General features: G+C 37.6%; 7 protein-coding genes across 7 annotated transcripts; 4 read left to right on the top strand and 3 right to left on the bottom strand.

The window, feature by feature from the left end:
• Positions 1 to 398: 398 nt before the first annotated feature.
• Positions 399 to 1,756, top strand: RHIMIDRAFT_233264 (ornithine decarboxylase; the record flags this gene model as incomplete). Its single annotated transcript, XM_023607919.1, has 2 exons — positions 399 to 654; positions 720 to 1,756. The coding sequence occupies 2 exons, from the start codon at positions 399 to 401 to the stop codon at positions 1,754 to 1,756; spliced, it is 1,293 nt and encodes a 430-aa protein (XP_023471550.1).
• Positions 1,757 to 1,863: 107 nt separating this feature from the next.
• RHIMIDRAFT_195818 (uncharacterized protein) lies at positions 1,864 to 2,911 on the top strand (the record flags this gene model as incomplete). Its single annotated transcript, XM_023606075.1, has 3 exons — positions 1,864 to 2,182; positions 2,254 to 2,357; positions 2,417 to 2,911. The coding sequence occupies 3 exons, from the start codon at positions 1,864 to 1,866 to the stop codon at positions 2,909 to 2,911; spliced, it is 918 nt and encodes a 305-aa protein (XP_023471549.1).
• Positions 2,912 to 2,920: 9 nt separating this feature from the next.
• RHIMIDRAFT_243850 (galactose-binding domain-containing protein) lies at positions 2,921 to 3,492 on the bottom strand (the record flags this gene model as incomplete). Its single annotated transcript, XM_023609990.1, has 3 exons — positions 2,921 to 3,223; positions 3,277 to 3,367; positions 3,458 to 3,492. The coding sequence occupies 3 exons, from the start codon at positions 3,490 to 3,492 to the stop codon at positions 2,921 to 2,923; spliced, it is 429 nt and encodes a 142-aa protein (XP_023471548.1).
• Positions 3,493 to 3,788: 296 nt separating this feature from the next.
• RHIMIDRAFT_185313 (zf-DNL-domain-containing protein) lies at positions 3,789 to 3,995 on the bottom strand (the record flags this gene model as incomplete). The annotated part of the gene is made up of 1 exon (XM_023605847.1): positions 3,789 to 3,995. A coding segment is annotated over one exon (207 nt), but the record flags the coding sequence as incomplete, so codon positions are not given.
• A 2,482-nt stretch (positions 3,996 to 6,477) lies between these two features.
• Positions 6,478 to 8,122, top strand: RHIMIDRAFT_288644 (uncharacterized protein). Its single transcript, XM_023613584.1, has 7 exons — positions 6,478 to 6,740; positions 6,791 to 6,919; positions 6,971 to 7,033; positions 7,081 to 7,160; positions 7,217 to 7,537; positions 7,590 to 7,771; positions 7,831 to 8,122. The coding sequence occupies exons 1-7, from the start codon at positions 6,584 to 6,586 to the stop codon at positions 8,108 to 8,110; spliced, it is 1,212 nt and encodes a 403-aa protein (XP_023471546.1). The 5' UTR covers positions 6,478 to 6,583; the 3' UTR covers positions 8,111 to 8,122.
• A 1,150-nt stretch (positions 8,123 to 9,272) lies between these two features.
• RHIMIDRAFT_233259 (uncharacterized protein) lies at positions 9,273 to 12,104 on the top strand (the record flags this gene model as incomplete). Its single annotated transcript, XM_023607918.1, has 6 exons — positions 9,273 to 9,760; positions 9,821 to 9,904; positions 9,969 to 10,095; positions 10,155 to 10,923; positions 10,983 to 11,876; positions 11,932 to 12,104. The coding sequence occupies 6 exons, from the start codon at positions 9,273 to 9,275 to the stop codon at positions 12,102 to 12,104; spliced, it is 2,535 nt and encodes an 844-aa protein (XP_023471545.1).
• A 61-nt stretch (positions 12,105 to 12,165) lies between these two features.
• RHIMIDRAFT_233258 (uncharacterized protein) lies at positions 12,166 to 12,518 on the bottom strand (the record flags this gene model as incomplete). Its single annotated transcript, XM_023607917.1, has 2 exons — positions 12,166 to 12,425; positions 12,491 to 12,518. 2 exons carry the CDS (start codon positions 12,516 to 12,518, stop codon positions 12,166 to 12,168), a joined length of 288 nt encoding a protein of 95 aa, XP_023471544.1.
• Positions 12,519 to 13,186: the final 668 nt, after the last annotated feature.

Raw genomic sequence — 13,186 nt, 5'->3', positions numbered from 1 at the left:
TTTTTATTTATAAATAACCCTTTGTTTCTCGCTTTTTCTCACTTTTATTCATTAATTATTGCTGTAATACTTTTTTCATACAGTTTACAGCAACTTTTTATCCTTACTCTTCCCTTTAACATTTCCATTTCTCGGACTGCAAAACAGCTCAGTCCGTCCCTGCCCATCACGGCCACAGAAACAAGACTAGTAGACAGCTTATTTGACCGACGAGGCTTCCCTCCCTGGCTTTCCTGAAACTACCGCGTCAAGGGAACTACCTCAAGTTAATTATTTTATACTCGCCTCTCAACTCATCGAACTTTGATAATTATTTACCTTTGCTTAAACTCTCTCTTTACCTCGCACTGCTGCATCCACTGCCTTCTGCTACTCACACTCCCCACTTTTTGAACAAAATGCCCTCTCATCTCGAAACTGTTATTTTGAACCCTACTTCTGATATGGTAAACTTGATCAAATCTGTACCTTCTCCTGATGTCCTCATCCACAACCAATCGGTTGAACAAGTCGCTCGGGAAAGAATTCAATCTATTTCTACCCAGAAATGGGACTCTGATCAAGAAAATGCTTTTTTTGTTGGCGATCTCGGTGAAGTTTTTCGTCAGCATCTCCGATGGAAAGCCCTGCTTCCTCGAATTGAACCCTTTTTTGGTAAGTTCCGTCAAAATTATGAAGAGAACGAAAGGGGGATAAGTATGCTTACATTTTATTTCTAGCTGTCAAATGCAACCCTGATCCCATGATCATTAGACTCTTGGCTTCTTTAGGCTGTGGTTTTGATTGCGCTTCTAAATCGGAAATTCAACAAGTGTTGGATGCTGGTGTCGAGTCCAATCGTATAATCTATGCCAATCCTTGTAAGCAAGCCTCTTTCATCCGTTATGCTGCCCAGCAAAACGTCTGTCGTATGACTTTTGATAATGCCGAAGAGCTTTACAAGATTAAAAAGTTCTATCCTGATGCCGAGCTTGTCTTGCGTATCTTGACTGATGATTCTAATTCGCTCTGCCAATTGGGTCTCAAGTTTGGCGCCCCTCTTGATACTGTTGAACACTTGCTCAAAACTGCAAAGGAACTCGACTTGAATGTGATGGGTGTGAGTTTCCACGTTGGTAGTGGTTGCCTTGATGCATCTGCTTTTGGTGATGCTGTTTTGCGTGCTAGAAGAGTGTTTGATCAAGCTGAACAAATGGGATTTCATTTTACTCTCCTTGACGTTGGTGGTGGATTCCCTGGTAACGATGTCAAAGATGGCATTACCTTTGAAAAAGTTGCCTCAATCCTTGGTCCCATGGTTGATTCCCTCTTTTCTCCGGACATTCGCGTGATTGCTGAGCCTGGTAGATACTATGTTGCCTCCGCCTTTACGATCTGTACCAATGTCATTGGTAGAAGAACAGTTGCTCCCAAGTCTGAAGGCGAGCAACCTCGATTTATGTACTATATTAACGATGGTATGTATGGTTCTTTCAACTGCATCATGTTTGATCATCAAGTCGTTCACCCCAAGGTCTTGGTCAAGAATGATGAATTTGTCTATGGCCAAGAAATCCAAGAAGAACGATTTGAAAGCAGTGTCTGGGGTCCCACATGTGACTCTATAGACTGTTTGAACAAGTCTACTGCTTTGCCCATGCTTGAGCCTGGAGACTGGCTCTACTATGAGAACATGGGTGCCTATACTATCTGTGCTGCCTCTCAGTTTAATGGTTTTAGAAAATCCGAAGTTATCTATACAAACACTTTTAACTGATTTCTTTTTTTGATATTTTTCTATTTTTATAAATAAAATGAGGCTTTATTCCACATAAACCCCCTCTCTTTAACTTAAATATCATGGCTGACTATGAGTTGCCTTCGATGTATACAAAAGATTCAAGATATGGTTATCCAGAGATTGATGACGAGAATGATACTACACGAATCAATATAGCCTCGTCTTCTGGGCTACAGATTCAAGAATCATTTCGAGATGCACATGTAGAAGACAATCGACTTGCTTGGTTACTGCTGGTAACTTCGTTCTTTATTTTAATATGGACAGTCATTCCAGTAGTTACAGACATGGGATATATCACACCTTGGTTTCCTGGTGACAGTCTCTGGCGTCTGTTTGATCCAGTGATCACATTACCACTTAGTTTGTTTGTCATGACCCGTGCTGATGTCATGAATACAGGTGGAAGACCTCATTTCTGTAAGTTGACTTTATATATATATTATATATTTCTTCTTTCTTATAACAATTAGGTGGTCCCTTAAGTGAGCGAAGTGTTGCTTGGTTACTGTGGAGTATAGGGGCAGGTATCTATGTACAAGGTCATGGTATCCATTTAGCAGCAGCGATGTTTAAAGTAAATTGTGTGTGATGGGAGAAAAAGAAGAAAGGAGAGGATATTAACACATTTAAAAGCATCCCGTACAAAGTTTTAATCTAGCGCATCCTGAACTTGTTGCTCAATATCCAGTACTAGAAGAAATCTATTCAAACATGCGAGATCTTTGGGAACATGTTATCGCTCACTATATGTATGCTGGAGGAGCGATGGTAATGAGCTGGGTCCAGCTCTTTGTGTATCGAAATCAAGTACATGGACCATTATCAAGAGGAACAACAATCGTGTGGTGTATCGGATCTGTGGTTTATGGTCTCTTGATTGCTGGTGTAGCCATTGAGTTTCCTTCAGGATTGATCGTAGGCCTGATATATTGTATTGTTATTGGTTTAGTTGCAGTGTGTATGATGCTATTCAACAAGATGAATCTACCCAAGGGAGGCATCTTTACAGCTGGTAGGCGTATGGTGATCCAGTTCTATTTAGGATCATGTGTTGTTGCATTTATCATCATTATCGCATGGATAGGCAAATATGGTCTATTGAATAGAAAAGCCGCTGGCATTGCTTAACTTTATTTTTTAAATCGTGTTTCCAAGAATATCTAGCTTGTAAACTGTAATTCTACCATAAAAATCTGTACTTTCTTCAAAGACGATCTTGAGTCGTTTTATGCCTTCGGTAGGATCAAAAGTGAATGTTTGCGTGGAGCTAATGTCCTCAGGATATAACGTGCTGATCTGCACACTGTAATCATTAGGTGAACTATCTAAGCTTCCTAGTACTTGACATTTCTTGCCTGCAAACCCTCCTTGGAAGGTAATGGCTATACCAGAAACAGAAGCAGTGCTAGGAAAGTCAATCAAAATGTGCTGAGGTAGGCCCTATTGCTTCAATGTTTATAAACAACAACAATAGGCAACAGTATTGATTTTACTTGTTCTGAATTCCAGCATGTTTCCTCATTTCCGTCAATCAAATGCTGCTTTCCAAAGTTGACTGTGTCTCTATTCAGGACTGAGCTTACTCTACAAACAATAAATGAATAAACACGCACATGCACTTTCCCTTTCTCTCTCTCTTTCTTATTTCACTAGTAAGCTTTTCTCTTTCTTTACTTTATGCGTGTATCAGGGTTAATTAAACTAGTCATTGTGAAAAAGACACAAACAAGGGCTGCTCTCTTTCATTTTCCGTTCCAATCAAAGCCACACACACAAATACACCAACATCCCAAGTCCACTTTATTACAGCTTTTTAACCTATAAGCGTCTCATTTAGAACACTGTACATAAATCTACTGGGCTTTTATTCAGCTTTTTCCTTTGCCTTCAATTCCTCGGCCTTCCTTTTTGCTTCTTCCTTTTTTATTTTTTCTTCTTCTGCAATATCTGGTAACCATTCGAGTAAATCACCCATTCGCTCGACTCCATGTTCATCCACAATGACTTTGCGTATTGCCTCTCCTTTTTCTTTTACGAGATCTTCCACAGTTGTCTTGCTATCTCTAAACCAGCCTAGGTTGTCTGCGATAAGGTGACGATTTTTACAGCCAGGGCACTGGATCAAAACGACACCTTTTGTGTATGCCAACTTTGACATGACATGATGTGAGCGTTCTTCACAGACCTTGCATGTAAACCCAATCAACATTTGACGCTTGGTAGCCTTTTCTTCTTCCGATAGCTCGTCATTGACTGCTGTTTGCTGTTCTAAGCGTGCACATTGTGTATGGAATGAGTATTTATGAAAAACTGCAGGTTGAATGACTTGTTTACAAGAAATGCGAGATAATTGAAGGGCTGATCTATAAGCAGTTGGCGGTAATGTTGGTTTGCTGGTAAGTAATTTGGAAACTACAGCTCTATTAGTAATGATACGAAACATGCTTGTATGAAATGTTGAAGAAAGAAAGTTAGGCGGAGAAAGGATGTTTAGTCATACTTTTCAAAGTCATCCAACGCTCTTATTAATTTTATCACTAAAATGAAAAGTCGACTCTATGGCTTAAACATCCTCAAAACACCGTTAAAACCTCTCCAACAAATGAGTCCTTTTTTTGGATATGAAAGATCTAATATTGTCCTTTGAAACCTCGTCTTCATTCCCACTTTGTGTGGTTGGTACATTTGAGCTGTAATTAAGATACGCAAATCCAAGTGACAGTCTCCCCCACAAACAATCATTCCTCTAAACCGAAGCAATGTTGATGATATGGCCATTTTGTTGCTGATAAATTGAGTGGTGGATACATTTCTTAGCCTGGGAATGACCTAGGATGTGTCTCTTATAATGATCCATTTCAAGTTTTAGTGTAAGTAGTCGCTATGAAATTAATACCATGCTGATTATAAAATTTCTACTGTAAGATACGAGAAAGCGCGTTGTAAACACGTCTTTAACAAAATGTTATAGTCTTTCATCGACTATCAAAGTGCTTTGTAGATTTACGAACATTTATAAAAGAATAACTATTTATAAGATTCCAAGAAACATACTCGTCATTGAGAAAGATGCCTTAGTCTATTTGACTGTTAAGGAGAATTAAAATTTTGCAAAATTTAATAAGCAAGCAGGATATGGCAAGAGTTCTTCAAAATGTAGAGGATTATCTCCACGCTTTCGAGCGAGAAAATATCAGAATTTATAAAGGCTCTAGTAAAATGAACTTGCTCACTTTAGAATAAGTTGATATTCCTTTGTTGTTTCAATAGTAAAAGACAGCTGTTTGGAACCAATTGCCTTGGACCTTCGCTGGGTATCAGGGCAACACGCGGTGACTCCGCTTGTAGCGGACAATGATGTGGAAAGAAAAAGGGAAAACTATTCCCACACCCAAGGTCGGCAAACAGCCAGCATTTCCCGACTATGGCCTCCAAATCCGCAATGTGTGTACATGCTCCTCTTTGTGGGAATAAAAGTAGAAGGTAAAGAAGAAGAGTTTTGCTGGGAAGACTTTATCCAAATGAAGGCGGTTATTAACAAAGCGAGCTCAAAAGGGTTCCACAGCGCACTGATCTGTGGGACTATATTTAATTACGTAGAACTTGTTGAAAGTCTATATTAGATGGACTACATTTATCAAATCATGCACAGAATGGTACAAGTAACGAAATGAGTTCTGCTCGTGAGCATGTACAGACTAGTTGGGCTAGGAAAACTCATTTTACGCTGATCAGCAATCAAGACAACGCCTTCCACTTATAGAAGATATTAAATCCAATGGAAAAATGTGTCGCTTGTGACATTGATTTCCAGAGTTTGCGTGATTTTACCTTGTAGTATACACTCTGAACTAGTCAAAGGGGTCGAGCGCGCCCCAAGAGGCGTTCTCAAAATAAAAAATCCTAATATGACGGGATAATGTTCCAGATCTGAGTTCCATTAATTATAAAAAATTGGGTACTGTTGGAAAGACCTATAGTCACATCCACACTTTTGGTTCTGTAGCAAAACTACTTTGTGATTTTCATCTAAATTGGCTGCATATAGCTGAGCACAAAGTCAAATACGTATATTTCTTCATGAGTAAATAAACCTTATCTATATATGGAATACAACAAGACAAGCATCTGATGTTGACATTTAACCATGTCATTGGACCAAAAATTGTCTACTTTAAGTTGCTTCCATGGGAACAGATTAAGCATAAGAAAACCTTTTCTGAGTTTAAAGCCAAAAGATACTTTGGATGAGCATACTAATGTTACACTGTAAAAGAAAGAGAAGAAGTAAGGCAAAATGTTTAAACGGTAGCAGGGTGTGTTTCTATTTGTATATATAGAATAAGGGAGGTCTGTTCTCTTTTATTTCCTTTTTCTTCAAATGGAAACAAGGTTGAACAAGATGGGTGCCCAAAAATAAGCATAGGAATATAGGTAATTAATTTACACAACATTTTAGCATCTAACCAAGTCCGATAGAATGGAAAAAATATAGGTGGATCAAATTGTAAGAATACAGAAAAAAAAGGGGGCTAGGACCCTCCTTTTGTGCTATAGCACCAATGGAAAGCCATCAAATCAAAGTAGAGCAGATCCATTGACATATCAAAGGGAAGTAACCGCGTGTTTTAAATAGTCATCTTCAAATTATCTTTCCTTCTTCTTTTTTTGTTTGTTTAATTAAAAAGTACAATGTATTACAGGGCTGTCATATGCTACAAAAGATCTTTTTGTATCTCTTTCATCCCTTCTGGTTCATTTCTCTTTTCTTTTCTCTATTGTAAATAATGCTCATATAACATGTTTTTTACATCTGATTCGTATTGGCTTCTTTGTGAAAACGATGACCATTGTCATTGTGATTGGAGAGTGAATATTTTTAACTGTGAAGAAAAGGGGGCTGTTTTAAACATGTATGTCGTCAATTTGATATGGTCTGCCATTCTACTCATACCAGGTAAATACAGATTGAGATCTGCATCTGCCTTAACTCACCACCATACACAGGCACTAGCATCTTTATTTACCGAGTGTTTTATAAAAAGCAACCTATATTTGATCGAGTACCGTTTACCTATTTTATGCGCCCTAGACCAATAGAGTCGATGCTACTTTTTGGTTTATTATTTAATTTATGTAGGTTATCACATATTGTCTCTATTTCTTACTAAACGTTCTACAAATCAGTACGACTTATTAATATGGCTATTTTGATCACAGACGTCGTGCCTAACCCTATTTTCAGAGGATGTAAGTAATAGTTTGATCTGATCCAACCATAACTAATCATATATTAGTTTTTTATGAGCTTCCTTGGCAAATTGGTCTCTGTGCACTAGCCTGCTACGTCTTTGGCATTGCTCATACGGTCTCAAGGGTAGGTTAAGCTAATGGCTGATATGAAATATATGACTAATAGAGGGTTTATGATAGAGTAACAGAATCATAAAAATAGGAAATTTTTTCTCTTCACTAAAAGTGGACATTGTCTACACATGTTTGATATCTTTCCCTTTTGTTACCAACAATATCTGCTCGGTTGCAGCCGCAATTTATGCTGAAAAAAAAGAGTTTTTAAAATTCAGAATATTCACATCTATACTTTATTATCTTTGGACCTTTTACTGCCTTGTCCTGGCCGCATCTACACTATATTTTGGCCTTGGGCTTCTCTATATTCTCAAGTTTCATTTAAAGAATCAAGCTGGTCAGCATGAATCAGTTATTGCAAAGGTTAAACATGCAATGTTCAAGGTAATAAACTGGCCCTTCAAAAACAATAGAATCTAATCATTTGAGAGTTTAGGTGAAAATGATTTTGTATAATATTATTATTTGCCTTGTGGTATTTGCCGTCATCAAATGCTTATATGGTACATTTAGACAAGAAATATTAAAAAACAAAACATACAGCCTTCTCATGGCAGCTTTTTGGACCTTTGATGGCACTATTGCTTCGGCCTTTGTTGTAATAATTCTGCTTGTCAAGTAAGTTCAATAATTGATACTACCCTCCTTTCTTTATCTAAACTGCTTATACCGTCTAGTCCTAAAGCAGTTACTCCATTCAATTATTCCTCTGCTTCAGATAGTACTGAAAGCCTTCAGCCATCTGTTGATAAATACGAAAGTATACACATTAATGAATCTATTACAGGCTTTCATAAAACAAGAACATCATTTACACATGCTGACTACGAAGAACAGCAAAACTATTATAATCTAGTAACAGAAAATGCTAGGCACAAGTCGCTACAAAAGAACCGAAAGGGTTCCTATAGTAAAAGCCAATCAAATGAGCAACCTGCACAACCAATTTATTATTAATCTTGTATGTATTTTATACCATTTACTTAATAAATAAAAATGTAATTAAGAATAATAAAATAATAATGTAAATCTTGATACATCAAATTGTAGAAAAGATCAATGATTTCATTCACCAAGAAAGATGCACTCTTGATTTAGAGATCCAGCACATTTTGCATATCTCCCCTTGCAATCTAAATTCAGCAACTGGTTCTCTCATTGTGATATCTTGCATTATGACATGTGAATTTCTCTTTATTTATAAATAAATCCTAAGAGATGTGTTTCCCCCAATGCATGGGCAGTTGCAAACGATCTATTGTTGCATTATGATAAACCTTGAAAACAACACATTTAAACTTCCGATTATAAAGTATCTGACTATACAGTTTTTTAGGACTAAATTTTTGTGAGATTCTTTGAGATCGAGCGCTAGGCATACAATTTGTTCAGTTGTGGATAGATATAGAATACACAATGAGATGCTTTGGCTTTTCTATAAATGCTTTATCCATGACTGAGGTTGAATCCAGCTTTTCTCCTGTATCTATCAACCCATCATCAAAGAAAAAGAGGTCATGTATTTTACATCTACCCACAAAAAAAAAAATTACTTGCAGTGTTCAATCTCGAAGCGTCTTGAATAATATCACAGCTGTCTTATTTTGTGTAGATCTTATCAGGCTGAGATGCAAAATATTCTGGACTGGGAATACTTTGATTTGGTGTACCCAAGTATGCTGTTTACTTTGCACAAAAGGGAGACATTCTGACTATAGTATTCATACACTATATCTCATTAGCCACATTAGATGTTTACGTAAATTAGACATAGAGCTTTAGGTCATTTCATTGGACATTTATAAATGTTGCTCTGTTATCTCTTCAAAATGAGAATCTGCTTGCACGCAAGTTGAGCGACAGTCAAGATTATAGTAGGCGTATGCGCCATCATTAATGTATTACAGATGAAAAATAACAAGATCCAATGATGAATCAGGAACAGAAGAAGAAGAAAAAAGGTTTCATAATTTTGTGTCATTAGTTGCCATGGTAGCGTGTTGTTATGCCTATTTTGTGCACCCTCTAGGTTCGCACCATTTTTTTTCCATTTGAAAAAGGTTTTCTCTTCTTTTTGTTGTTGAAAAGAGGATAATGCATAATATCTTTTAAACGAACCATGAGTCGTTCTTTTAATCAACCATCTAGCCCTTATAGCCAACCTACCAGTCCTTATAACACACTTGGAAGCTCTTTTAGTCAGCAAGATCTTGCCGATGAGTGGGAAGAAGCATACAATCATAAACATACCAAATCAACTCGATCCAACTTTAATGCCATTTTTAGTGACGATGAAGATGATCACGTACATAAACCTATGCGAGTCCAACACGATGTGTTAACCTCAGGTTATATGGACCCCGTCTTAAGTTCGTCTACATACCATATACATCAAGCAGATAACGCTTTATCAACTTTGAAGCATGTTGTTCTAGAAGAAGGATGGAAAAAAGCTCTGAAGCATAAGAGCGGTGTAGTCGTTCATATGAAGAATGGCATGCACAAAGGAGACAAGATACCTATATTTAAAGGTGAAGCCATCCTTCAGGGGTTCTCGCCACAAGCTATATTTTACGTGATCGGTATGCGTAAATTATGGGATGAGCAGTAAGGAAGATGAAGATCAATACTATATTAGGAAAGAAGCTTAATTTGCTTTTCTGAAAGATATGAAGATGGAAATCTTGTTGAAAACCTAAATGATACAACATCGCTAACATACGAAATCATGAAACCAACAGCAACAAGCAAGTAAAATAAACATGAATTATAAAGTTAAAATGTTGATTATTTAACCCCGCCTTACTCTTCGCAGAACAAGGGACTTGGCATTGGTAGAGAAGATTGAATGCACATCGAATGGTGCCATCATTTTTGCCTGTACAAGCGTAGAAACTCCCAAGATACCAAGAGTCAGTGGCAGAAATCGAATGAACATTAAGGTTCGACCATACCAAAAAGAAAAAAAAAAAAAAAAAGAGAATTCTAACTTGGTTTTAAGCTTCAAGGATGGATATTGGAGCCCTTACATGGAGGCCCACAGCCAGCAACAAAGGTTGTTTTTGTCATACAGGAAAGCACAAAGGGATGGATGCCTGGGTTCGCCAAGAAGACGTTGGCAAGACGTCCGCTTGTGATCGCTAAAGTAGCCGAATATCTAGAAAAGAAAACGGAGCGTATGAAAGCACAAGCAAAGCAAGCTATTTATTCAGGGCATAGTAGGAGACCATCCGTCATGAGCTATTACACGGCACCATCTGGTCCTCCTCCTCCACCACCTCATCATCTACCTCGACATACCAATATTAATAATAATAACCATAATAGAATCAATATGAATAACTCATTATCTTCAACGTCTTCTCCTACTATCCGCTCGTCACCCGAGTTATCTCAAAAGCCCATCCTTTTAAATAAACCACCTACCCCTCCTCATCAAAGAAAACATATTACATTTGCAGAAGATGAGCAAGACTCAGCAGTAACATCAAACGCTGTAAATAAGATTACTCCTAAACCCCTATATCCTTTACATCGTCATCCAATACAAAAGGTTGAAGGCCTGCAGCTATTAAAAAAGTTAACAGCTACCACTGATTACTGGACACTCATCAAGCAAGTAGGTGATACAAGATGCTATAAATTTAATAGCACTTTAGAAGAAGATGATAGAATATTGCCTTTTGTAAGAGTAGATGGCATAATTCATGGTCAATGGACAGTTGAGCAAATTTGTTCTGCTATCAATTGTTTTGGATCAAGAAAAGTTTGTAAATATAATGCACTAAAAGAAGTTATTCCATATTAATTTTCTTTTTTCTTGAAACAGGGGACACATTATTTGAAGATGGCAAGACAATTGAACGCTTCAGTCAAAAAGACTACCTAGTTCACTGGTTTCTTGGAAATAGCAAATTACTTTTGGCGGATACCGATTTGTCTGCAATCACAACCCTCGAAACAGATCCAGCAAACGGCACGGTCTACACAGCAACGATGAGTGTGGTTGATACTCAGATTCCACCTGATCCACTAGAGGAACGTATACGAGCACAGACTGATCTTTATGGTTGGGTGCTTACTCCAAAGGTAGACAGTCAAGGACAGACAAGCTCAGTTCAGGCTCAATTTGTTTATAATATGGATTTCAAATATCCCGTCCCAAGGCCTGTATTAAAGGCATGGAAAGATGCGTCTATGCAGTCTATCGATCATCTGCAGAACTATTTACAGCAGCATGGGTGTCCACCCTACATTCGTCGAGTAGCTGGTAAAGTCACGGCAGAGACATTTGACCATGAAACAAAAGAGTATCAAGTGGCCTATACAGTCAAACACCAACCATCAAATGCTTACCGAACCAGAAAGCGACAAGACAGCATTTGGTGCACAGACGTTCGTTTTTACCGAGACATGTTTCCACATGGTATCGATATCCGGGTTATTCCTGAACACTCAACTCGTAGTGAAGTGCTCATGGACCATTGTACAATCAAAGTGTTTACAACTGATGAGTCTATGGATAGTAAGCAAGTGACGCTCATACTGAAGCCATTGTTGAATGATGCCTTTGATTGTACAATGTATAAATACAACAATGTGTTATCTCAGCCTCCTGTTGAGCAGTTGGATAAAAAAGGAGAGAAAGAGGAACAAAAGGAAGAGTTAAAGGCACCTGATTCCTCAACAGAACAAGTATCTACAGATGCTCTGGCAGCCCCTGGTAATATTCTTCCCCAAATGATGTTTTTATACATTTCTAACCAAATTTACTATAGATGATTCTATAAAAGTGCCAAAGGGTTATTTACTTATTTCTGAGCATCAGAACAACAATATTATCGTGATTAGTGATGAACTATCATTTAACAGCCAACAAATATCTGTGATATTTATTGCAATGGTCCTTTGCTATTACATGGGAAAATTTACTTCATGTAATTCTTGTTAATTTATTTCAAAATGTGTCGAACAATAAAAGAAATCTCTATCATCTTTTTCTTTTCCTCCTTTTATGCGCTGGCCTTTTCTTCAATGATGTTCAATTTCTGTACATTGGAATTGGCTGCATTGACGGCATCCTTCTTTTGCTTTTGTCTCAGTTGAGCTTGTTTTAATTCTTCCGCTTTAATACGAGTGATACGAGCAAACTCTTTGGTGTGGTGAAGACATTCCAGATAATCATCACGTTGAGCAAGACATTGTTGAGGAAGATCAGCAGAAGCATAACACTTGTTGAACTCTTGCCAAAAGTGGAAGCATCGTCCACGGCCTGCATTGAAAAAGCAAAAGGTGAGTACATGGACAGAGACAATGTTTATTTAATGAGAACATTACCACCGTCCAAACCGAAACCAGAAGACATGATTTAATAAAGACTAATACAACAAGAAAATAATTTTTTACTTGACCAGGACAAGAAGCCCGTATAAACTCCGTGACGTAAAAACTGGGATTAGATTTGGTCCTAATAAGGAAACAGGAGCAAGGTACTAAGATATTGGACAAATGATCAACAGCGCGGTAGAAATATGAAGCAAGGGCAAAGATATGTCATGCATAGCTGACTGAACTAAATCTTATTTTACAAAAAGTGCATATACGCCTTTTTTATTGATATATAGTGTCAAAATGTATATATGAGAAAGAGGTATTAATGAAGGAGGTATAATTTTTATATGAATGCGAGTGATGTATTCTATAATTTTTTCTTAATGAGTGGCATTTTTGCATCAATTTCAGCTTTTTTCATCTTCACAACAACATGGTTGCCTGCTTCATCCATACTAATATATTTATCTCCATCGATAAATCCAGGCAAAGGCGATCTTGATCGACTGCTAGAAGATTTGCTAGAAGACCTAGTCGAGGCTAGACTGCTGCTGTTATTTCCACCTCCACCACGGAGGGTAATTCTACCAGAGGGAGAAAAGGAACGAGCAGTTTGTAAATATGACTCTTGAAATGGAGCTTGGTCTCTTTTTGGTTCAATAGATGAGTCAAACTTGCTATAGGCGCCTTCTGTGAGTCCAT

This window comes from Rhizopus microsporus (genome assembly GCF_002708625.1).
Source record: "Rhizopus microsporus ATCC 52813 unplaced genomic scaffold scaffold_1, whole genome shotgun sequence".
Taxonomy (NCBI): domain Eukaryota; kingdom Fungi; phylum Mucoromycota; class Mucoromycetes; order Mucorales; family Rhizopodaceae; genus Rhizopus; species Rhizopus microsporus.
This window is presented reverse-complemented; position numbering and strand designations above follow the sequence as displayed.